Below are 26,394 nucleotides of genomic sequence, written 5' to 3' on the forward strand. Positions count from 1 at the left end.
ATCGGCTTCATCTGAGGACACATTAAAGTCAAACTTTAATACATGTTGCTAAAAAAAGCATTGATTCTTCTGCTCCCCTGCTGCAGGATGTCCAGTAAACACTGTTTCTCTGCCATGCCTATGATGCTGTCCTTTTCATTGTTGTTCACTGCTTTTCCCAAGAAGTTGACATTTAAAGTTTCCGCTTAGGCCTTTAAAAAAAACAAAAAACTCCTGGTGTTTCCTTGTGTTTTCGTACTCGCTGTGCCTTCATCCTGCGTTGTTTAGTTTTAGTGTAACTCTAGGCTAACAATAGATTCAGTTTGGACATTCATGTGGCATCGTGTGGAGTCAAAAGATGTGATTCTCTCTCCAAAGACAGGGACGTTTCCTGCTTTCTTCGCTACCAATTAGTCTCTCTGAAGATACGAAACGAAACATCGTGGAGGAAATGCGAAAGCATCAGGACGCATGACATGCGATCGCATCCAAAGATGGCTTTAATGTGAGGTAATTGTCGGCGCGTGTTCCCCAAGGCGCAGACAGCTGCTTAAATGGTGCATATCAGAAGATTGAGTGATTAGAGCAGATCATTTAGAGGAGTTGAAATGATAACATGGAACATTGGCACAAGAACAGCAAAAAAGAACAGAAGGATCGCAATAAAGAGCTTGGATACTGAGGCAGAGTAGTACATTTGACAGGAGAATCAGATGAGCTAATCAGGAATGTGGCTCAGTTGTGGCCAGGAAAACCGAGGGAGGGAAACTAATTAACACAAGCTGTGTTTCCATTGACCATATAATTGCGCAATCTGACATTTTGAAAATAAATTCGCTTTATTGAAAGACGGCAATTTCGGAAAAAAACCTTTTGTTTTGGTGCTAGCGTGAAGCGGGGTTTGTTCGGCCATTTTGAGATTAGTTTATTCTGCAAAATTTGGAACGGAGTGGACTTTCTTCACATCACATGAGTCACGTGATCACGTGGCAATGTGAAATTGCGGGGGGGTTCGACATTTGCAGCATATCGACAAAGTTTTACACACATTGGTAATGGAAATGTAGCGGCTAAACTGAGACTCAGTGAAAAAGAAAACAAAAGAGGAAAAAAAAACTGAAAAAGATGAACAGAACACAATAATGAACTAAAAAGACACGATACTTTGCACAGAGAATATGGCAACAACTAAATATCCCATGAGAAAGTAATCAGACACAATCAAAACCCAAACAACCAAAGAATGTGACGGCAATCTTCCTGTCCCTTAGATGGATTTTATTTTAATATTTCCGAAGGTAACAGACTATTTGATTTAGGTTTGAATTCAGACAAAAAAATTATTTAGATGAAAAAGATCACTTTTGGCACAAAATGTCTTGGTGCCTTTATGTTAGGAAGGTGGCGATGTGAAAGTTGTGACAAATTATAATAAATGAATGAGAACTGGTTCAAAAGTGGAAATGTGAACTCATTCAAAACTGAGAACACAAATCAAGTCCTTTTGACCTGGTTGAACTGAATTTTAGGACTGTTTTTAAAAAAAAACAAAAAAAACAAATGAACTGGCACAAGTACATGCAAAAGATGTTTCCAAAACATTTTGTCTTCCATTTAGGATGTGTGACCAAAATTATAGCTAATCTGTGAAAGAATGACGGAAAAACTGGTTCAAACGGTCAGTTCTCCCAAATTTGTTTCTCTGGGATGTTTGATCAATATTCAATATTTTTCAACATTTGTTTCTGCTACGTTCTGTTTGCTCCCAGCCAGTCAAGACATTTGGCTGAACCTTCCGAACCTGATGGCGCTCAAGTTGCTGTCCTGTTGTAAGGAAATTGTTCCCCTCCACTGTCGTGCCGTGCTTATTCAAGACGGAGAATTGAGTCTATTTATAAAACAATCCGCCATTTAGGAAACTTTTTTTGTGGCATTTTGCAGAAGACTAAATCTGAATGTATTCTACTCTAGTTAGATTTGAACAGGATTCTTGCTGTGTTGCAGTGGGTCGTAACTGGAGTGATGAACTGAACTGAACTGACTTCCCTGTATAAATAAGCTGAGCTGAATTGCAGTTTATTCTATGGTGTCGGTGTGCGAAGATCTTTTACCATCAGTTTGACTTTGGGGATTTGCTTTTAGTCTCGGAGGAAGATTTCAATCGGATATTTAACTATTAAAATCCCTGTTTTAACCTCCAGCCTCCTGAAATATAAACTTCCAACATCCGTCATGATTAATCATTCGCCTCCAATGATTAAGTGACTCAGTTGCAAAGGGTTAATAGTTTGAGTCATGCAGGACTGACCTGACCGTTTCCATAGCAACGACCAGAAGCAGGACATTCCCCCAGAACTACAGTGAGGTCATTGTTGCTATGACATCATCTATGACATAGATCTATGTCATAGATCAAGGAACATCTAGAGTTTTGAATGCTTTCATCTCTAAACTTCAGGCATTTGACTAGCAGCTCCTGGACTGTACACAGTGTGATTTTTACCATGGAGAGTGTTTTAGCTACGTTTTTCTTCCCGCTAGGTTTTGCCACGGGATATTTGATCACCACCGGAGTGAGGAAGGTTGTTAACCATCTCCTTCCTCACGTAAAATTTGAAACAAATAGTTATAGGGACGAGTGCACAGACTACGACGAGTTTGACGACTATCTTTTCAGACCTTCTCCGGCTGGAGAAGGTCACTCTGAGGACGTCAACTCTGGTAAGAAGTGCACCGTCTCTCCTCCAGCTGGGAATCCAGAGGAGGATTCCCTGGATAGTCCTGCTGGAGAAGATGCAGCAGTAGTTTGTAGTGAGGTTTCTGAGGTTTCTACTAGTTGTAGTGAAGAGCAAACTTCTCCGGCTGGAGAAGTTTGCTCTGAGGATAACATCAGCTCCGGAAAGAAGTGCACCGTCTCTCCTCCAGCTGGGAATCCAGAGGAGGATTCCCTGGATTCTTCAGCTGGAGAAGATGGAGAAATAGTTTATAGAGAGGTTTCCGAATATTCGTCTAGTAGTAGTGAAGAGCAAACTTCCCCGGCTGGGGAAGTTTGCTCTCATAGGCCGACAGTTCAGCACCATCATTTAACAACGGCTGAACTGCAACGGCTTGCAAAACATTTGAAATATACCGGTGGTGAAACTTCACCACGCTGTGACCTCTGTAATGAGGAGAAAAGACGTCGCGCACAAATGACAAAAAGTCAGCGCAGACGTCTGGATAAGAAAAGATGCTGCATTTTATTTTAGGTCACAGCCTTTACTTTTGTCATGCTGCAGATTTTTAACATGGCAGGTTTAGTTCTCCGTGTTATTGAATGGGTTCTCTCCGGGTACTCCGGCTTCCTCCCAAAGTAAAAAAAAGATTTTGTGCACATTAGATCAGTGGTGGGAAGAAACAAAGTACAAGTTCTTCGTTACTTCGTTACTGTACTTTAGTACAATCTTCATGGATCTGTACTTTACTTAAGTATATTTAATGATGGATACTTTTGACTTTTACTCCACTACATTTTACTGTAAGTATCTGTACTTTGTACTTCATTATATTTCTACAAAACCGTCGCGTTAGTCGTTACATCCAAGTCGCATTGCGTTTTGTTTTTTGTTAAAAAGTGAAGGAGTTAAGAACAGGGTGAGAACAGTCACGGTGCTCCTTCTGCTTGGTTACTTCTTGCTTCTTGCACCTTGGACAGTATTCATAGTTGAGCGTTGTTTACCATTGGTGCTTTGCCTTAATTTCTATGTTTAATGGAGCAGACAGTTGTGGTTTCTGACATGGGTGATATGGGCGAATGTCCAGGGCGGTATCTTTTAGGGTTGGTAGGAAACAACTGCAGATTGTGCCACAGAGATGGAAGCAAAACAGAATGAAGAAGAGTTTGAATTGATAATGAAACTGGTTACATTTATTTAGCTCTAAGTATTTAATATCTAGGTGTTTTTATGGGAATGTGGATTTTTCAAATCAATTTGAGAAACAATTTAGAAAGGTGCATTTAATTTTATTGTGTCATGTAGCGCGGGATGCTGGTCTTGGTCTCAGGTTAGATGGTCTTGACTACAAAACTGCTACGTGGCTCCTTGGTTGCATGTTCTCCCTCATCCACCTTCTTTCCATCCCCTTTCTGTTGGATTTCTTTCAAAATAAATGCCATTAGTGGCAAAAAGATGAAGTTCATGCTATGTGAGGACAGGAGACGAGATGTTTTCATCCCTGAAATTATGATGCATAGAATCACAAATCTAATCTTTTAATACTTAAGTATTTTTAAAAGCCAGTACTTTTTTACTTTTACTCAAGTAACAACATTAATGTGGCACTTTTATTTCTACTAGGTTACATTTTTGTCTGTGTATTTGTACTTTTACTTAAGTATATTTATTTAGTACTTTCTCCAACACTGCAGTCGTACACATCAGATGTGTATATTCCGTGCAGCTCTCTTCAGGAAGAGAGTATCCACATAAAAGTGGAAACTATTTCACTAGATTGTGGATTATCATTGATGTATTGATTAATGCAGTGTTTCCCAACCCTGGTCCTCAAGGCACACTGCCCTGCATGTTTTAGGTATTTCCTTGCTTCAGTGCAGCTGATTTCAATTGATGACTGATTAACAGGCGTTTGTTGAACTGCAATCAGTTGAATCAGGCACATTAAAGCAGGGAAACCTCTAAAACATGTAGAACAGTGTGCTTTGAGGACCAGGGTTGGGAAACACTGGATTAATGGATGGTGCAAATCTTGGATGTGATAAATCAGTGGCTTAGCTCTAGTTCATATCAGTCCTCTGAGTCCCTCTTCCTGCTGTCCTGGTGAGTTTTACCTCCCTGAATGAAAACTATGCAATCCGAACAGACGCTTCCGGGAACAAAAAGATTCGCCCTCCAAATAAAACACCATAAGAAAGAACACTTCTCCACAGGTTACAAAAGGTTTGAGCCTGGGATGAAAGTTCACCTTTAAGATTAAAGAATGTCTGTGTGTTAGCATGGTCCAGTCAAAGTCTGACTGAGAATCTGATGTGTTTTGTAGTAGCTTCTTAATGAGGTTTTTTTTTTCCCAGGGATGTGCAAAGGTAATCACTACAATGAATGCTTGTTGTGTGTCTCCACCTACTGGACAAAGTCATTTATTATTACTGAGAATACTCTCTCAAACTCTTGAACTGACTTTTTGCTTATGTATATATATATAAACCTTTTGTTTATTTTTCTATTTTTCTTTCCACTCAACTTTCCATCAAAATCAAGCTTTTGTAGCAGGGTCCTTTTGTGACTTGCCCGTCACATCAACCGTCTTCCTCTTGATTGGTGTAGGCCATGATGTGACATATCTGTTCCTTTGCAACGTTCACATTTTCAGAAAAAACAAATGTTAGGTTTTCAGTATCTGTAAACCACAGTCATCCAGACAAATGTTTTAAATACGCAGCTCCGTCTGTGATAAACCTATGCAAGTTTGTTAATAATAAATAGAACATCAATTATGTACTCATTTATTAGGAAGGCAGTAATCCATCCGTTGATATCAGTGATTATTTATCTCCCCCTAGTGGAGAAAATTTGTTCTATCCAAAGGGTTTACGTTAACTCCTCGATGGACTGGCGACCTGTCAAATGTCACCCTGACCTTGCAAAATGGAGCACAGACAGTGGATGGACAGGTTTGCTCATTAACATTTGCCATAACAAAACCCGGGAAAATCTGTAAGGCTCCACCCCCCAAAAAAAATAAAAATAAAAGGAAATGGCGAGGTCTGAAATTGAAATCACATTTATTGTTTTTTTTCTGGAGTTGATTCACTTTAAACATTACCCTTTGTGTACAGTACTGCTTGTTCCTCAGCTGCTATTGTAACACTCAAACATAAAACATACACACACTCGCACACAGAACAGCAAGTCGCTCCCGCCGAGGCGCCACCAGGTACACGCTGGGCCTTCATACTACATCAATTGGCAAAGCGATTTGACCCCTGTCCAAGTGTTCTGTGACCACCGAAACGAACATCCGTCGCCACCATTCCCACCAGCACCAAGTTTCAGCTTGGAGAAACTAACAGATACTATAATAAAAATAATAATGATAATAATAATAATAAAAAAATACCCCAAGAGTCACCTCCGCAGGACTGCAAGTACAGAAACACACAGATCAATAAAAATACAAAGCATCAAATGTCGAAATCAAATCACAATAAAGGAATTTAAGATCACTTATTGTTTAACTACTTTGCTAACAGAGATGCTGACGGCTCTATTAGCACCAGCAGTTTCTTTAAGTATATGTAGTTATATAGGTATGTATATAGTCCATAAAAGGGTTGAGGAATCATCTGGATTGAACAGTCATTGTTTTAAGCATGAGGGTCGGGGGGGGGGGGGACACTGGAACACACCATAAAATGTCAACAACCTACATGGTATGTCTCTTCACTTCTGAAACACGGTGACCTAAAACGAACAAAAGTGAAACCGGATCTCCGATTACGGCCTCCGGATCCAGAGGTTCCTAGATGCGGCCTGGCGGATCCCAAGAGCCCCGCCCCCTTTTTGACTCCCGTTTGGTTTGCAACTGGAATAAATAGAGATCTACAGTAACAACGGTTTAAGTCCCATGAAGTCTTTTGAGGAAGCAGGATTATTCCGAACGCCGCTCCAGTCCGTCGTTGTCCGTTGTGCGTGTGCTAGCTCTCCGCCGTCGGGTCCAATGTAAACAGCTTTTACAGAGGCAAGACATGGAAGTAAACAGGCTCTTTGGCACATCCTTCACAACCATGGATGCATTTCAAGTCCTGACTGGACTCTACGACAAGACAGGCTCACACACGAGTCCATTTTATCTAAAGGAGGTGTCTTTTATTCAAGCAGCTTGACTTGAATATTTTTTCTTTAAAAAAACAACAAAAAAAAGACATATTTGTAGTGAATGTACAAAAATGTACAAACAAACACAAGCGCACACCGGTGACCTACTGTTTTTTTGTTTTTTTTCTTTAATTGATACTTTCGGTACTTACTTTTGATACTTTAAATGAAACTTCCCACATTCAGATGCAAAATAAAAAATAAATAACTTGGGTTATGTAAAAAAAAAAAAAAAAAAAAGGGCAGGAAGAACATGGCAACACTGAATGGACACACTGAAATGAGCAACAGAGGGCGCTGACCTAAGTAGTCAAAGGTCAAGGCTGGGAAAACTTCAGTCGCGACAGCAGGTGGCTCTGCTGTGAAGCTGTAACATGAAGACAGGCACAAACATCAGTAGGATCATACAAGGGAGCAAAGGTTTCTACTGTGTCAGGGGCCTTCCAAAAGTATTCATACCCCTTGAACTTATTCTGCTTTGATGTTTTTCCCATAACAACATCAATGTAGTTAGTTTAGATTCTATGTTGACACAAAGTACTGCTTGATTGTGAAGTTGCAGAAAACTGATATGTGCTTTAATCCTTTTAAAGAAAGAATAATATTAAAAGAAAAACAATTGCTGCACATTTGCATTCAGCCCCTCAAAATTCATAGGTTTTGGACGCACCTTATGCCGTAAGTCTTTTGTTACTACGAGAACATTTTCACTAAATCTTTAATGTTTTACATTAGATGGAAAACATCTTCTTTTTAAAAAAAAATCTTTCATCTTGACAGATTTTCAATTGGACTTTGATCCATTCCTTGGTCTACAGTCATTTTAAGACTATAAGCTGCTACTTTTGTCAGAGGTTTGGAACATTGTGATGCGGCTAACATACAACCTTTTACCATCGGATTTTGAAAGGTTGGACAAGCTCAAGCAAATCTGCCTCAAGATGAATGTGAAGTTGAGACACGTTAAGTGTTATAGTGCACATGAGAAGGATGAAGATAGCCGTCAATGGTTTTTACTGGTAGTGTATTATATATATATGTATATATATAATAAAGAATTATTATGGATGGTGATGGTCAACTTTGACTTATAGATAAGTGCGCCCTACATATGTACACTTTTTTTCTTTTCTTTTCAAAGTTAGAGAGTGTGGCTTATATTCAGTCAGACTCAATAGTCTGTAGATTACGGTACGTCATTGTCCTCGCTGGCATAGAAATCCCTCCTGGGTCAGTGTTTCTGGTTTTTGTTTGAGTGTGTCTTGTCTTTTCAAAGCCCCAGTTGGGCACACTGAGCCTGGTTCTAATTCTAATGTTAAAGGGGATTTTTCCTTTCTACTTTCGCCACATGCATGCTCAATAGGAGAAATTGCTGAAAAGTGCGTTCGAGCTGAATTGAATTAAAATGAGTGTTCTTAGCAGAAAATGAAGGTTAATTTTCTTTTCACTTCACATTCATGCACTATCATGTGTTGGTCTATCAAAATCCCAATAAAATGCATTAAAGCTTATGACAAAAATCAAAAAGTTCTTCAGGTATGCATACTTTTGGAAATGACTGTATGTCTGTGTATTAATACCTATAAAAGATCGCTACATTCAAGCTAAATATATGTAGACTTTGGGGACAGTATTACAACGAAAAGGTTACCGTAATCTGAGTGATTGTTCCTTAGTTATGTGCTTCTACCTGTTGTTCCAAAATTTCGTTTTAACACATGTAAATTGTTTCATTAAGTGCAGGATGACAGTGTCAAATTTAAAAGTGCCTTTTTAACACCAAGTGTTGTACCACACACCTAAAAGTCTCAGCGGTGAGACGAGCGTGATTAGAAATTCAGTCAGGGTTCCCGTCCCACAAGTCTTGCTCGTGTGAGGATGGAGGGTTGAGCTGTAGTGGACAGGGCAGTAAAAGTATGATAAAGAATTCATGTTAGCCTCTTAGTGTCCCAGTGATTGGGAAAGATACAGTAATATCTGAACATTCAGTATAAACAAGGCAAACACAAAGTAGTATTTGATCTCTCCTCATGACCTCGGACAGTTCCCATTATCACCCATCTCCTAACCCAAAGCAGAGCCGGGAAAGCTTCGTTCCCGTGGCAACAGGACTTAGGAACAGTCTAGAGATGCTTCAAAGGTGCTTGGGGGGCTTTAAAAGGGCTCTTATGATGGAGAAAGCTCCTCTCTTACTACAGTTCCTGGAGGTTGCAGGAAGGAAAAAGCAGTGGACGAACAAAACAAGCGGTGGAGCTGGGGCTCACACCATCTGTGTGGGGAGAGGAATGGCAGTGGGGATTATGGCGGCCTGCTCCTCTGAGACCTGTGTGATCTCTTTGGCAGTTACGGTGGGAGCGAACTCCGCCACGGGCGTGGGGGAGCGGCTGCTGGGGGCCGTGGAGCGGGTCGGGGTGGAGGCAGTTCTTGAACTGGGGTCGGAAGCGTGGACCGGGGTCGAGTTGTTGGCTGGGTTGTGGCCATCGGCGGTGGCCGCTTTTAGAGCGGCGGGCTTGTTGTAGTTCATCTTGAAGATGTGCTGCTGGAGGTGCCTGATCCAGTCCTCCTGCACCGACAGTGGGCCGTGGAACTCCACCTCGCAGAACCTGAACAACGCAAAGAAAAAACAATCATAACTGCTGAAAATAACCGCGATATCATAGAAGCAGTTGTTGGAGTAAAAGAAATAAGAACATTGCAGCATGCAGTTGATGTTGTCAGGCCACTTTCTCCCTTAGGAGAAGTTAAATTCTTCAAGGTTTTTTTTAGTTTTTTTTTACTGCAGTTACATCAGAACCTAAGCACTTTTTGTGTTGCCTGAGAATCCCAAAAGGTTTACAAAATACTTCACACTGCATCAGCGGCTAAAGTGGAGAAAAGCTTTAGAGGCAGAGGAGGAAGGAACTGCAGTTTGAGGATTAAAGGTGCTATTTAAAACACAGCCACACAGTTCTTTAACTGATAGTCTCAACATTACCAATATTAAGGGTTGCGTTCACACCAATTCTTTTTTACTCCACTTTCATCTAACTCTAGTTTGGCCTACAAAATCCAGTTCGATTGGGGAGGAAGGAATGGGTTAAATCAAACTCTGATGAGGACCAAAAAAGTGAACTCCAGCGCAGGTGGAACGCAAATGTGAAAACCAAGTGTACTAAAGCGCTGGGCATTCTGGGTAATTACAACCAAAACCAACGCGAGAGAATAGCGGAACATAAAGCTAGCACTGGTCTTTTGCCAAAGACAAAAGGAAAATCTGCTAATCTGACTCCATTGTTTACATTTTATGTAGAAGGACGTTGTGCTGAATGTCTTCTTCAGTGGTTCTTGGTGCAGTGCCTCCACAGGCAAGGAGATCAACAGGTTACTCAAAGAGTTTGGTTCCACAGTGCAATGTGAAAGAGAACCGCACCAGTTGAAAATGTAACAAATGTTGCAATTTTAGTCCCCAGTTAGAGCACCAGACTATCAGGTGTGAAAACACCCTTAGTGCCCTGAGTGTTTTTCTGTCATGGATACAACTGAGCTCAGAGGTTTTCCTTACCGGCACTTCAGGGTGTAGAACTTGCCCACCAGTTTGACCAGTGGGTAGGAAGGTGGCTTGGGTACCAGGGAGGGGACGGTTCCTGTGCGTGGGGGCTTTGGAGAGCCACTGTCCCTGTCAGCTCCGTCTGGGCAGGATGGGTGCTTCAAAGGCCGACGCTCGAAACCTTAGAGCAAGAGAACGCAGCAAAATTCACGTCTGTATTCACTTTTTAAGATGGAGGAGGACTCCAGTTTTGAAACTTGTTGAAGTTACTAAGAGCTAACAGGAAGATCTATAACACATTTTTGGTTTGCATGTTCTGCCAGTAGGATTTCTATTATTTATGCATTTATTTTCTGTACAGCTTTGGTTTAGGCAATATGGTCTTAAAGTCTCATCTCAATACCTTTGTGGTACTATTGTGATAACAATTATTTATTTTGTCTTTTTTAGGTCATTATTTTGCTGTGCCTGTGTGTCACAACAATTACAGAAATACAAATACTGCTCTAGAAAAACATTCCCCTTGGTAGAATGCTTCTTTAGGACACCTGTCACACAAAGAACTGTGATTTGTACCATTAAACTACAAACAGTGAAGGCATTTTATCATATTTATTTAAATTTATTGATTTTAACTGATGATTTCACTGAAGAAAAAAAAACTAGAGAAAACAGCAAAAAATGCCAACCTTTATCCAACATGTTGAAACAACAAGGCAGTTTATATCAAAGCTAACATTCTTAAGGATGCTCTGATTATCGGCGTCGGCTCTTACGATAATTTTAAGAGATATCTGTGTTGTGTGTGGTGTGTTAAGAGGGATGTGGTCCACGTGGAAGGACGACAAGACCACGGCAATCTAAAATCGGGGACATTCAACATGTTGGATGGTCTTGGCTCGATATCGCAGCATGCGAGGCAATCAACCCAGCCTGTATAATGTGACATTCAGCCAATCAGAAGGTGACGTGACAGAAACACGGTTGGTGGATCCAAAATACACAGAAGACAAACGGACCGCCATGACGGACCAGAAATGACAGTCTACAAACTATCGCCGTTGCTTCTTCCTAGTCGGCCAAAGCGGTTCTTGTGTGGAGTGACGTTGATGAAACGGCATAATTATGAACTGGTACAATATGAACGAATAGCGGCTTTTGCATTTGAAAATTTCTCTAAATGATATAATAACGAACATCTTTTCAACTTCATGGACTTTGGCAGTACACAGAAAAAAACAGCTTTGATCTAAAAAATTACTTAAGCACACAACTGTTATCTTTAAAACGCTACAATTGTAGGCCTGCAACCAATAAATCAATTAATGAAATGACAAATCAAAACAAACTCAATGATTTCCATTTGCATAAGTTGTTGTTTTGTCTCTTTTCTCTCTTTCTGCCAAAACTGGATCACAAAAGTCTTCAGTCTGGTGCAACTAGCCATTTTTAGTAAGGATGAATTTGTTTACCGAGACTTCAGAATGTGATTTGTTGTTTTCGTTGGCTTAATTAAGACATTTAAAATGTTTCAGCGTTAAATGTTCATTAGAATTTAAAGTTCATTGATAGTTGATAATGTGTTATTATGTCTTTGCCATTATATTCCTTGAAAATGGTCTAAAAAGAACAATATCACCGTTTATCGCAATGACTTCTGGGATAATTTATCGTCCAAAACAAATGTGTTATCGCGACAGACCCAGTTTTGAAACTTGTTCAAGTTGCTACACCTACAACTGCATGTAGGTCCACCTGCATGCAGGTTTGCATGCAGGTGGATATTTCAGGTTTGTGCACGAGTGCCACAGTGTTGTGTTTCCGTGCGTACCTCTTGGCAGGCGGACATTCAGCTCGCTGCGGGCCACCTGTGCTTGAAGGCTGCTGCTGAGGCGCGAGAGGGTGGGGCTGCTTCCGCCAGCCCTGTCCGGAGCCGACCGCGAGGCGGCCCCCGATTCCTCGTCGCCGGCCTCGGAGGAGCCCCGGCGGAGCTCTTGGCTCCGCGGCCGAGCCAGGCTAGCGGCCAGGGAAGAAGACCACTGAGAGGAAGAAGGGGACGAGGAGGAGTGGGCCTTCTGCGATGAGATTAGGAGGACAAGATCAGAATCCACAGAAGAGGTGAGAGGAGAGCTCGTCTTCTGGAACACGGAAAAATAAGGGATCTGTCAGCAGAGATTTAAGGAAAGCTCTACTATCACTGCCTAAAGACGATGTTTTGAATAGATTTTATAACATACATGAGCTCTGAATGTGATCAGTATAAAACAAGGAAGCTACAACTGAGTTTGTCATAGCCAGAAAAAAAAAAAAAGAGCAGCCAAGAATCCGATCCGAATATCTAGTCTCGACAAAACGAAAACCAGATGGTCGTGCTTTTTGTTTAAGATCCCCCGTCTCCAAAATATGTTCAAACGTTGAAAAATAAATATATTTTCACGATCAGCAGCAGCAGGTGACTTTTAGGCTAAAATATGTGGTTTCTTATTATTTTTTAAATTCACTTATGGAAAATTATGGTGGGTCTGGAAGCTTCGGCTTAGATTTGCTCAAGTTAAAGAAAATGGGATAAAGCAGAGAAAATAAATACTATACGCATATATTTTTCTCAGTAAATATATATTGACATGAAATTCCCATCGATTCCAGCAGTGTCAATTAAATTACACCAAGCATTGGCGTAATAAACTGTTATAAAAGTCATTAAAACCATGTAAAAAGAACTGAAATTAGAGTATTTAGAGAGCAATTCTGCCTGCTATCTGTGCTAATTAACAGACTGGTTTAATAACAAGTTGTTTCTCATTAGCAAGTTATCACACAAGACACACAAGTAAAAGCAATGAGCTCTTTCCGTACCTTTGCAACTTTACTGTTGCACATCATACTGGTGGGATTGGTTACAGACATTATTTCCAAACTTCTGAATGTTCCAGCGAGCGCCGTTAGGGCCACAATAAGGAAGTGGTAAGAACAACATTTCATCACAACCCTCCCAAGTCCAGGTGACAGAGGAGTCAGAAGAAACCACCAGGAGAGTTTCTAGAGCCAATTACAACTCAAGAGGTAGAAAATATGTTGATTTGGAGATTTAATTTAGAAAGGAGTGTAGGATAAGCTCAAATCAGTGTGGCCTTGTAGAGAACATCAAGCTGTGTCCAGAATTATTAGTCCTGAATACTTGTGCCTTTGGCAGTGTCAGATTCCATGAACCAAAATATATCTATGCTCGTCTACTTATTTCTAAACACCATTTGGAAATGGAGGAGATCCACTGAGCGTTTCAGAAGATAAGAAACAGCTACACGTACATAAATAGTGCGCTCAGCTGTAGTTGCCTTTGTGAACATTTTCAGCACAAGACTCCACTGCTGAAGAAAAACATTTGGAAAACACTTAAGAGACGCTGGGATTAAATAAAGCTCAGTGAGTGTGTCCAATTCTCAACTTTAATTATTCCACTTTATGACATAGAATTTAATTCATGAACTTTTCCACGTTCATATCTCCGTTGTGTGAGGATTATTTGGGTTGTTACTGACATCTAATATGAATTTCGTGTCAATAGCCACATGAGAAACATGTTTAATTTTTAATTTTTTTTAAAAAAGTTAGTCTGTTCAAAATGTATTTCCCCCTGCTTTATTTCCCTCAAAACTTACATTTAATAGTGCGATTGTATAGCTAAACATAGTAAAAATTTGGTGTTTTATTTGCTAATGAGGATAAATTAGAACTCTGTGAAAAATAAACAACAAGCCATTGTTTCTCTTACTGTAGAATACAAACTACAAGTTTCAGCAAATGTTGTTGCGCCACTTCCCAAATTACATAATTTATAACCATAAGTGAAAATGCAGGCACCATCTGTATAGCACGTCAAAAGGAATCTGCTGGTTTAGTTTTAGAGAGTGACTGTGTGTGTGTGTGTGTGTGTGTGTGTGTCAGCTTCTGGCACATACCAGCCGCAGAAGGAGCCGAGTTAAATACATCACAGAAGTTTGGAACCTGTAGACCTGCTGCCCTTTTTCCTTTCAGAAAAAGGTTTTTAAAAAAAATAAAACTGTAGTTGAAAGTTTAATCCTAAGTGCATCCTCGGCGTCTGTGACATGCTATGGCTAACTGTGGAAATAATGGGAAAAAAAAAAAAAGATTTGGCGCATGTGCACGTTCGATAAAACTGAAAGTGAACTCCTGCCAGACAGAAAAAGTAGTGCAAACGCTGCACATTCTACTAAATAGCAGCAAATCTCTGGCTACGGACGCCAAATAGTTACTCAAGCCACACGCACAGAAAAATAGCGAGGCTTTAACAAAATGGCAAGCGAGCCAAGGTGAACCTCAAAGATGGAGAAACACTCAACTCTCTGACCTGAATGTAAAAAAACTACATAAAAATCATCTGACATTCTGATCATGCAAGGAATGCTAATGTGCAGGAAACAAAATGCATGCAAGTACAGGAAGATTTAACAGACTACAACAATAGCCTCATTACCTTACTACTACATCTGTTGTTTCGTATTTGTAAGATTTCAACAGTTTCTAAATCATGTTAAGAATGATTTAACCACAGAGTGAGCATGTTATCTGATCGGTAGCATTGTTAATATCTACGAAGTGCAAATTGAAAGTTAACGACTCAAAAAGAAGTACAAGGATATCCCTCTTTACTCTGATACCCATAAATAAAGTCCAGTGCATGCCAAAGCCTTCAGAAGCTGCCAGTGTGTAAATTAATTTCAATGTAAATAAAGGTGATCAAAACTTATGCTAGTAGCTGCACACCCACCAATACACCCCCAGCATGGTGGCAGCATCATAATGTGGGGTTGCTTTTATACATTCAGGCCAGAGAAGCTGGGTTAGAGTTTATCTGAAGTAAGTGGAGATAAATTACAGAGCAAGCCTAGAAGAAAAGCTGCCAGATGAGTCTAAGCATGCGGCCAGAGCTAGGATGGAACAGCTCAGATTAGATAATCTGTGGTGACACTTTAATTTGATGCTCTCTATTAAATCTGACTGAGCGCGGCTATTTTGCAAAGAAGAATGGGCAAAACATTTCAGTTTCAAGATGCTCAAAAGCTGGTGGAAAGGTGGCTCTACAAAGTGTTGACTCAGGTAGGACGAATACAAACACAAGCCTCAATTTTCAGATTTTTTATGTGAAGAAAAAGTCTCTTTTGGTCCAACAAATAAAATGCCAATGAAATAGAGGAAAGATCCAGAACTGGATCTCGGAAAGCCAAAAGTGTCAACATTTAACATATGTATGGATTATGTCCACCTGTTTTTTTTCTTTAGTAGTGTTAATTTGTTTTCATTCTTGTTTTTTTTTTTTTTTTTTATTATTATGTGTGTTTCTTTATTATGTGTGTTAATGAGACGAACGATGGAAATTAGTCACTTGGCTATAATCCTATATATTTTCATCCAAATGTTTGTTAATACGTCTTGTCCTAGTTTTAAAAAAATAAACTCGACATTGTAATGTGACAAAAAAATGTAGAGAAAGGGGTGTGGATATTTTTGCAGGGCACTCAAGCAAGTTTTAGTGCTATCTCACGAATGGAAGAAGCTCCTCTAGGACACATCATCCCTATTATTAGACAGACGGCATCACACTCCTCACATCACAACCCCACCCAACTTCACCCTGAAACATCTAATCAGCTCGAACACAAGCACCACCAAGGCTGTGTGCTATCTGCTCAGTTAAAACATAACTTTTAAAACCGATCTCTACCTCTGTGGTTCATTCCTTTTTAAAGTCTTACATTTTATTGTTGCCTCAATAACAAATATATATATATATTTATATATATATATATATATATTTATATATATATATATATATATATATATATATATATATATATATATATATATATATATATATATATATATTTATATAGGTGTCTAATTATTTTCTGTATTTAACATTGCTGCAGTTTTGATTCCTGCAGCAATGTTAGTTGGGTTGAAAAAAACCCCAAACCTTTGTGATATATAATCCCAAAGATATTTAAAGAGTAGCTTCTGCTTCATATGTGTTTCAAATCAGATCTTGGAGAAAAGGTGTGAGGGAGAACAGTGACGCAAATGCACCAGAAACTAATTTCAGAACAGGGGAGGGGAAAAAAAAAAAAAAGACTCGACACATTTTCTTCCATCAACAGCTTGCTATAATTTATCTGAAGATGAAACATAAGCTGCCAGGCACCCTGGTTACTATGGTAACTATCAAGTGAATAGCAGAGTCGTTCTGGCATCTGTCCCCACAGTGATTTTTTTTTTCTTTTTTTTTTTTTTTTTACAAGGAGTAAAGACACAGGATCAACAGTAAAGCTCTGAGCTGCGAGACAACACGTCTGCAGCTTTCCAGGACACAAAATGTCTGTCGTGCAGCCAGCAGAGGCCTGACTGATCTGAAAGCAGGAAGGCTGTTTAAAGACCCTGGAAGGAGAAAACTGAAGAAACAGCACGGCAGGCTATCAGCTTTTACTATGTATTTACCTGGCTACTTGCTAAGAAAACACGGATTTTTAGCGCTGATTGTTTTTTTTCTTTGACAAGCTAGTTAATCAAAAATTAAACCCCACATCTGCATTTGATGAGAACTGCCATTCATCTAGAGATCCTTATGGAAAATATTGGATGCGACGTTTATTTTACTGGGATTTTATGTGATTGAACAACACAGTGTCGCAGGAAAATGTGTATCGAAAGGAAAACCTGTGTACATTAGCTTTCCAAATACAGCTGCAGCTCTAAACAAGGGCTTTTTTTTGTCCATTCTTTCTGCAAAACCATAACCTTTGAGAGACTTGATGAAGACTACCTGTAATCAGACATTTTGAAAGTTTTGCCACAGATTTTCAATTCAATTTGGGCGGGCCTTTCTGACACATTAATATTCTCTAATGAAAATAATCTTTTTAAAAAAGCTATTATTGTAGCTTTTTTAAAGTATTTTTAAGGTTCTTGTTCTGCTGGGAGGTAAACGTCTACATCATCAAAGCAAAAAATAATAATTACCAGAAATGAAGTCTTGAAAACATCAGTATTTGTAATCGGTGTATAGAGTGTGTTTCATTTCTTGAATTGACACAAAAATAAATGAATTTCTTAAAAATATTCAGATCTTGAGTTGAACGTAAACTGATATAAGTTTACACAAAACTCCACTCAAGTCACTATTAAGGCAAACATTTCCACTGGATTTGATTAAACAGTATCAGAAGAAAGTAAGCTGAGTACAAATGCAAAAAGCACACTTCAAATTTTAAACAAACTTTGTGTTGGTTTATCACATAAAATCCCCCCAAAAAACCCCAGAGTTTGTGGTTGTCCTATTGTCACCTTCCTAAAAGTGATTTTTTTGTTGTTTTTTTTGTTGCCAAAATCACTTGGCAAAACAATTACTTCAGATGGTGACGATTTCGCAAAATGAGTTAAAGTTAAAATAGGCATGAATACCTTTGCCAGGCACTAAATTCTACCTTGGCGGTGCATTTCCAACAAAGACCGAGTGGTCCTTACCTTCTTCAATGAGGAGCGGTTACCCTGCATGTAGTTGCGGTGCATCTCCAGGACCTTTTGTGGTCTGCTGCGTATCCAAGCGCTCAGCGTCTCGATAGGCGAACCGTTCACAGACCACTCAGTCACACCAAACTGCCTCAGGTGGGCTCGCGCGTGGCTGGCTAAAGCCTTACGATTCTCAAAGTAGAAGCCGCACAGCTCACAACTGGGGTCTGAAAAACACAGAAAGGGATTAGAGTTCTTGTTTAGGGATGAATGATCGGAATTAGAAGGGTCTCTGCATGAGCAGCTTACCCTGGTGTCCGTGCTTTTCTGGTGAAGGTTTCCTTTTGTAGGAGAAATCGTGTGGAAGTGATGGAAAAGTCTTGAGTCGATGTGCGTGTGAAGCAACGGCCTCTGCTGACTGGATCTTATCTGACATGGGCCTTTTGGCCAAAGGGGACAATCGGAACAACTTTCCTGCAGGTTGGGAGGCAGATGGACCCACAGGGCCGAGGCCCTGCTTTAGCATCCTTGACCCGGACTGTACCAAACTGAGAGGAGATTTACGAAACTTGGAGGACTGATAGCCTGAAACACCCAAACCATCTGAGCCACGGGCTTCCCACAGCGGACTGTTGGTTCCTTGCCTGGACTCTTTCTTCACTCCTTGGTCCAAGCGAGATGAGCTACTGGACCGTCGCTTGTGCATGACTTCCCTCAGGGTGTCGATGGGCGAGCCATTGACAGACCACTCCGTGATGCCCATTTGCCGCAGATGGGAGCGCGCGTGGCTGGATAGACCTTTGCGGTTCTCAAAGTATTCCCCACAGAACTCGCATCGAATGTCCCTCGTAGGCTCCACTTCATGGGCCATGGCTGAGAGGAAACCAGGAGGTAAAACAATATATTACAATTTTCATTAGGAAATTTACGCACAACAATTACACCTGAAATTCTTTCAATTTACCTAGGTTAAGGGAATAAACTTTGTCGGACTTGCTCCAGTTTGAGCTCGGCGACTCAACCGGAAAACCTCCGGCTCTTCCCACAGACCCGGGTGCAGTGACCTCCACCTGCACTGGCTCCGGCTTTGGCTTGAGAGCCAGGCTGCTCGGAGACATCGGTGGAGCTGAGATGGATTTGGACATCACTGACTGAGGAGGACTGGACGGGCGTGCGAAGGCGAAAGGCAGGCGGCTGAGGAGTGGAGACGAGGAAGGCGACAGAGGAGAGCGAGGAGGTCCAGGAGAGGACGGTGGGGGGGATTTGAGAGGCTTGAGAGGAAGGGCGCAGGGCAGGCCTCGCCTGGTGATGATCTCCCGCAACGTGTCAATTGGAGAACCATTGACAGACCACTCGGTAATCCCCATTTGGCGCAGGTGGGAGCGGGCGTGGCTGGAGAGGCCTTTGCGATTCTCGAAATACTCCCCACAGTACTCGCATCCTATTTCCTTTGGAGGTTCATCTAGCAGACAAGAGAATTCTTGCTTTTAGACTTTTCTTTCCATTTCACAAATACACATTGCTTTGTCTCTATCAGTCAAATAAAATTCTAACAAAAGGTGGCTGTAACATGAAGAACTTCAAGAGGCAGAAACATTTTTTGCAAAGTACTGCATCACGCGTCACTTACTGTGTGGAAGGGCCATCAGCTCCCCACTGCTGAGGCGGAAGACCTGCATGGAAGAGGTCTTGAGACGCTTGGCAGGCGGACCTGGTAGAGACGAGGCAGAGGAAGAGGAAGAGGTAGCTTTGGACCCACCCCCAACTGTGGTCACCTTGTAGAGGAGTGACGCGGAGGAAGAAGAAGAGAGCGTTAGCAGCGACTGCTTTGCGGGGGAAAGCGCTGGGGACACGCCCTGAGTTTCCGTGGGACTGTCCAGCTCCAGCGCACTCGCCTTGTGCTTGAAGTCATCTGTGTCCATGAGCTGGCTCAGGAGTTCAATAGGCGAGCCTTTGGACTCTGAGTACTCGACGCCAAAGTGTCGCAGGTGGGCTCGTGCGTGGCTGGATAGGCCTTTACGAGTCTCAAACCAGGCGCCGCACAGCTGACAAACGATGTCCTTGTCGGAGTCCATATCCAGTGCTGCAAACAAACAGGAAATCATTGAATTAACACCAGAGAACATCAAAACTGTACTGAAGTACAGTTTTTGAAAATTTGTACTTAAGTAGCATTTTTTGGGGGGAAAACTTAAGACCTTCACTGCACTATGATATAATGATAAAAATCATACTTTTTACTCCCCTACATTTCTCCAAAAGCTTTCATTACTTGTTACTTCCATTGGCCTTGTTTGTGTAGTTTGTGTCTATTTTGTTCTACTGACACACAATAAAACTACACAGTGTATCCATGAATGAATAACACATGAAATTTTTAAATGTCTTTGATCGTCAAGAAATGCTAGAAAAAGTAAGACTAAAGCATTTTTTATGATCTATGATTGAAGAACTGTACAAATTAGCAGATCATTTTTCCAAATATTCTTGAGTACGCTGAAAAAACATCAAAATTTGAGGTATTTTCAATACTTAAGTATTTTTGAAAACACATACTCTAATACTTTGACTGAAGTTATAAGTTGACAGAGCTACTTTTACTTTGACGAGTAGGATCAGTACTTTGATCTAAGTGATAAAACTGAGTACTTGGTCCACCAGTGAATTAGCACTGATAAGACTGAACAATTACTAGAACTCAGTCTTGGGCCAGAATGATGATGCTTACTGAGGTTGAGAGGAGCATCGTTCTCCTGCGGAGCCCAAAGCGGTTTGGATGTTGCGGTTCCGGAGGGAGCGGATACATTAGAGGTCAGGCATTTCAGCCCCCCAGCTTTGTGCTCTTGTGAGCGCAACAGGGAAGACACAGGCAGTAGAGATGAAATGGGGGCTTTCTTCACTACTGAGGAAGGTGAGCTGGAATGAGCTGGAGCTGGAGAGGCACCTGGAGACGGTGTGGGCGTAGCGGAGCCAGAGGGCACCGCCTTCGCCGCTTTGGCCAGTATGGAGAGAGGAATGGGCTTCTCGTCCAACTCCATGTCCTCCATCTCTTCGGCTTTGAGGGAGACGGGCTGGGAGGGCTTCTTGGGCGTCAGCAGAGATGAGCTGATTTTGCCGTCGATGCTGCGCTCCATGGCTACCTGGTGGAGCAGCTCGATGGCCGACCCGCCACTCTCTGAGACGGTGAAGCCCAGCTGGCGCAAGTGAGCGCGAGAGTGGATGGAGAGTCCACGTCTGCTCTCGAATTGAGAGTCACAGACCTCACATTTCCACTTCTTGACTGTAAAAGACGAGAAACTGTGTTACATGTGTGGTTCAAATTGCCAGAGGTATTCAAAAGGTTTTCACCTGTATGCAAAATGAGCTTTCCTTAACTATCCTGTCAAGGTTGAGGTTACCCCTTTACAGGTAAAAAGTTTCTGCAAACTTTTTTTTTTCCACCAGACTTTTTCCTTTTACTTCACTTTCCCCTAGTATAATAATAAAAATAGGCCAAGTGACTTTCTTTGGCAATTATCTAGAGTGGCGTAATCTCCTTAAAGAGGGTGTCAATAACAGTATGTTGGATAACTATTATAACATAATTTTGTGATAAACTGAATTGTAAGTTTCTAAAACACATAGAAGTTTGTGGGTGACAGAACGCGGAAAGTTCTAGCGGTATTAATACTTCGGTGAAGTACATTTCTGGTTTCTATGCTCTCACCCTTGCCGTCTACATCCTCCCTGAGGGAGAGGCTGTCCTTTTTTCCAGTACTGAAGCAAAGAGCATCCAGTGAGGAAAGTCGCAGACCCTCCTCCTCCTCTTCATCGGCTGCTTCCTTGTCATCGCCTGCACAAAACAGGAAGTTCATATAAATGTTGACGTTAATATGGCTGCTCAAAAATTAAAATGGTAAACGATAATATATTGCATCAAAGTATATTTTTATTATTTAAAGTAATAAGAACACATACATGTGACATTCATTGTGAATGTGACATTGAGTTTATGATCATGATATCATTCACAAAACAGAGTTGTGCTTTTGCTCAGTGACTTATAGTACAATTTTTCTGTAAAACTTCCCCTAATTAAACACATGACAGATTACAACACATTAGTGACATGTTATAGATTACAATTAACATGTGGAGAGTTTCTTTTTAACAAATTAACATTCAATTTAGGAAAATGAGGATGGATAGATACACAGATCGATAGACAGACAGGCTTTCTTGGGGTGACCCCTTTTACTCATGCACACTTTTTTACCAGACTTTTTCCTTCCACTGAACTTTCCCACAAAACAATACTGATAATAAAAATCAACCGAGTCCTGTTATTTGGTAATAATCTAGCATGGCTTAACAGTCACTACCAGTCTGCTGGACAACTGCTACAACTTCATAGTTTTCTGATCAACTTGATTTTGATCATGAAAATCAAAAAAAAAAAATTAAGTTTGCTATTAAATATTTGAATTTACTAAGACACCACTGTATAAAAAAATGTTAACTCAAAGTGAGCTCCCTGCCTGCAATATTTCAGTCCTTACAGTGGAACATTATCACCTTTTCTGCAGGAATGCACGTAAACAGAAATGATTGGAGATATGAATCCCTGTCAAAAAGGTCATAATTGCACTAGAGCATGAAGCAAATATGGCAGACTCGTTTCTCCGCAGTCAGGCATTCCTGGGACAAAAGTGCCATTTTCTGCGACAAATCGGTAAATCAAAAGGGACGCGGAGACAGACAATGCTTTTTGTCTGGTGGGCGGCTCTGCGCCTGTCAGTTTATCGCCTGACTGTAAAAGAGCGGCGATGTGACACCTCTGAGGGCTGCGTTACGCCATTATTTTTACATAAAGACCATGTGAAATACTATTTCTTAAAAAATTCAGTGTGTGTATGTGTGTTGGGAGTAAATGCTAACTAGACTTTGTCTACATTAAGGCAGAGAAACAGTGGGCGAGTCCGACACTTACAGGTGAAAAAGTGACACTTTCATTACAGTTATCCGGATAAGTTGTGGTAAGATTATCTGCAAGCTCCCACTTTTAGTCCGTTAAAGTTACAGCGTTGCCTTGATAATGTCTCATACAAACTTGTTTTAAAATAAAGGCATACTTGAAAGCACAGCGTGTCCTCCTATCAAAAATCAAAGCACAGTAAAATGGCGAGGATTGGGCAACTGTAGGTAATTTTACATATCCCGCAGCGTTAAAAAAAAAAAAAAGAAGAAGAAAATACAATGGACGTCATTCGAGCCGTGCAAAAATAAATGCCTCACAGTCATTAAGTACACACAAACTATGCCAACATATTCACAACTAAAAAATGTGTCCCAATTTGTGTCGGAAAGCAGGACCAACTCTCCCCTCGTCCCCGAAACAATAACAATGACCCGCTTTATGAGCTCCTGACATGCATGTCATGGGCTACCTGCGTTTCTCTGCGCGACATGAGCTCTCTTTTCCATGGTCTTTTAGAAGAAAATCGGGCTTTTTTTATATATAATCTTTTTAATGGCTGTTGTCTGGATACAATGTGACTGGAGATGCGGCGCGAGACGTGCCGCGCGACGCCGCCACCGTTGTGTGATCCAAAGGGCACGCGCTGCGCAGGAATCAGGGCGCGCGGTACTCACCGGTCCGCAGTGCATCGGACTCCCGGCGGCAGAGAGCAGACAGCTTTTCCGCTATTGTTTGGGTCTGCGGGGAGGTGGAAGCAGCCATTTTGCCCCCATATGCACCGCGAAGCTAAGGCGTGACCAATCGAGAGGAGGCGGAGATGGGGATAAATGCAGCGAGTGCCACATCAACTATGGGTATCAGGGGACACTCTCCCTTACACACGCATACACACACACACACACACACACACACAGTATCCTACCAGCGATATTTTCTCACCATGCTGATTCAGACACTGCACTACTGTCACTCATCTTACACTGATTTTCTTAGTTTTATCAGCAAAAAGGAAGGCAATGTTCCGTTGCCTTAAGAGCATGTATCTTCATGGCATTATTACAGGGTAACAAGTTCAAACTCCAGTCACTATCTGCCTCCAGATAACAACTGTGAAATCCATCAGAAGCACACAAAATGACCACAAAATAAACAACCAATGGAATGTTTAACACAATCCTGCTTTCAGAAATCCACCCTTTTAGGGAGATTTGGTGCACTTCATTTAAACTGAGTGGTTTCTGACTTTTAAACACAATCTGCACATATTCTACAACCTGCAGTTGCATCTATTCCAGAAACTTAATGATTTGTCCATCCTAATACCAGTTCTGTTGTATTTGGGATCATTATCCTGTTGAAACACCAAATTGAGTTCAGGTTTTAACCATTCAGCTGTTGAATTAAGTGTATGATGATGAATTATACACATAATTATACACCATTGACCTTGTGCATTGTGGAAAGCAACAGTTCCACAATATGCTTCTCACCACACCATGCTTGGTAGTCCATACAATTTTCTTAAGTTTGAAACGCTCATTCTAATTATTAAAACCAAAACCTTTTTGGCTTCATGACAAAAGGCTCCACGTTTCCCTTGGCTTAAAATAAAACATATTGTGTCTAGAAAGTATTTGGTATATCGAGGTGTGTATCTGAATAATTCAATCAAGTTTATGAGTAACCATTTTTAAGCATACACATTAAAAAATACAGGCGACGTCATTCGAGCCGTGTAAAAATAAATACCTCACAGTCATTAAGTACATGCAAACTATGCCAACAAATTCACAACTGAAAAATGTGCCCCAATTTGTGTCGGAAAACAAGACCAACTCTCCCCCCGTCGCCGAAACAACTGACTGGGTTTTTGCTCTGAACCCAGTCAGTCCACAGCAATGCAAAAACATGCTTCTCTACATGTTTCTATTACAAAACTGTCAATATTCAGCTAATGTCAGAAAAGTGCCATTGCAGTATTTCCGTTGCATAAGAAACACAGTTAAAATCACATGTGAATAAGTTTGTTCACATAAGTGACTGAAAAACCTGCCGCGTTATCATCCTCCAACTACTTTCTGTCGTGTTCTTCATGGTTTGCGCCAGGGGCAACATCCGGATGTTGACTCGTGTGATGTGAAAAAAAAGTATTTCCATTTCAGTTTTGGGAAATAAACCAATTTTCATAAGGCCAAAAAAACCACCTCATCCTAACGCCAAAGAGTTGTTGTTGTTTTTTTCTTTTAGTGGACATGTTTCCATTAGGCAAATTTATCTTTGAAATGTCAAATTATATGGTCAGTGCAAATGCAGCTACTGTGAACAGGGACACGGTTCATGGGACACTTTGAATACCTGAACTGATGTCCTATCGGTTTAGGTGAGATAGTTGGTTGAAACGTGGATAATATAGTTTGCTCTAAAAGGACAATGATTCCAAACATACACCAAAACCAGATTAGGAAAGGACAAAACAGGCTTCTAGAAAGGTTTTTCCTAATGCCGGATCTCAACTTGATTGAAAACCCATGTCCAAGGAAACTAGCCAATCTAAATAAGATCCACCAATTTTGCAAGACGAGATGCCTAACTCCCATTCAGAATAATACCAGAGTGTATTTATCAATAAAAACTCACCTTCACAGGCCTTCACTCCTTCCCCCTTCTTCCTGCGTGGACGATGTCCTGGAGACAGGGCAACAGAGTCGGAGGGATGGAGGGTCTTTTCACACGTCTCCCCTTCAAGCTTTACCTTAATAATTCCTCCATCTTTTGAGTCTCCCTCATCGCAATCCTCCTCCTCATCTTCCTCTGAGGAGCTCCCAAGACTGCGTGGGGGATCCATAGGAATCACCAGATCTGGCCTGCTGGAGAACAACTCCCTCAGAATGTGGATAGGTGAGATGGTAACGTCCCAGTTAGTAATCCCAAAGTCACGGAGGTGAGCCCGGGCATGACTGGACAGGCCGGCCCGTGTGTCGAAGCCAGCGCTGCAGAACTCGCAGTGCATCAAGCTGAATGTGCCGGGGTCAAAGTTGGCAACTGAGGACAGAGGAGGAGGGAATGCAAGTGGAGGTTTAGGGACTCAGGCAACTTTTTACCACTTGTTCTCTAAATCTTAGTTTATAGATGCTGAAAGACGTTAAAATACGTATGTACGATAGGGAACATTTCAGCTGTAAAATAAAAAACACCTCTGCACCACCACAAAAGAAACAGAAAATTTCCTTCCCAAGTCAGTTTGTAGCTCCATCTCTTAAGTCCTGTCATGAATTTGTTACGTTCAATAAGAAATAATATTGACCGTATTCAACTGGAAATACGTCAAAAGGGACCAACTTCACTAACAGAGAGCTCTGTATTGGTGGGGTATATTCTTTTATTTAAGGAGCTTTCAATACCACACAATTGAGGGGTGTAACAGTACATGTGTTCACATCAAAATTGCTTAGTAGAACAACTTATACACAGGCAGAATAAGGAACCAAAGAGAGGAATCCTAAGTTTCCCAATGCAACTGTAAAATCCAGGACCAA

The 26,394-nt window shown here is 41.0% G+C and overlaps 1 protein-coding gene and 1 long non-coding RNA gene across 6 annotated transcripts in view; one reads left to right on the forward strand and one right to left on the reverse strand.

The window, feature by feature from the left end:
- LOC122822063 overlaps positions 1–12,350 on the forward strand; it is a 31,226-nt gene extending 18,876 nt beyond the window's left edge. The window contains exon 3 of the long non-coding RNA XR_006369099.1: positions 12,219–12,350. This is a non-coding gene — a long non-coding RNA (uncharacterized LOC122822063). The remainder of the gene's footprint in view (positions 1–12,218) is intronic.
- Positions 7,614–26,394, reverse strand: part of wizb (WIZ zinc finger b) — a 31,399-nt gene continuing 12,618 nt past the window's right edge. For 2 of the 5 annotated variants that reach the window (XM_044100425.1, XM_044100426.1), the window contains exons 8-17: positions 25,496–25,900; positions 21,608–21,733; positions 20,630–21,181; positions 19,532–19,984; positions 18,866–19,363; positions 18,211–18,774; positions 17,917–18,128; positions 12,209–12,515; positions 10,393–10,558; positions 7,614–9,454 (exon numbers count right to left, since the gene is read on the reverse strand). In XM_044100425.1, coding sequence (XP_043956360.1) covers positions 9,112–9,454; positions 10,393–10,558; positions 12,209–12,515; positions 17,917–18,128; positions 18,211–18,774; positions 18,866–19,363; positions 19,532–19,984; positions 20,630–21,181; positions 21,608–21,733; positions 25,496–25,900 — 3,626 coding nt within the window. In that variant the 3' untranslated portion in view covers positions 7,614–9,111. The remainder of the gene's footprint in view (positions 9,455–10,392; positions 10,559–12,208; positions 12,516–17,916; positions 18,129–18,210; positions 18,775–18,865; positions 19,364–19,531; positions 19,985–20,629; positions 21,182–21,607; positions 21,734–25,495; positions 25,901–26,394) is intronic. The other 3 variants (XM_044100429.1, XM_044100427.1, XM_044100430.1) reach the window with 3 other exon arrangements.

The sequence above is a fragment of the Gambusia affinis genome, linkage group LG19 (genome assembly GCF_019740435.1).
Source record: "Gambusia affinis linkage group LG19, SWU_Gaff_1.0, whole genome shotgun sequence".
Taxonomy (NCBI): Eukaryota; Metazoa; Chordata; class Actinopteri; order Cyprinodontiformes; family Poeciliidae; genus Gambusia; species Gambusia affinis.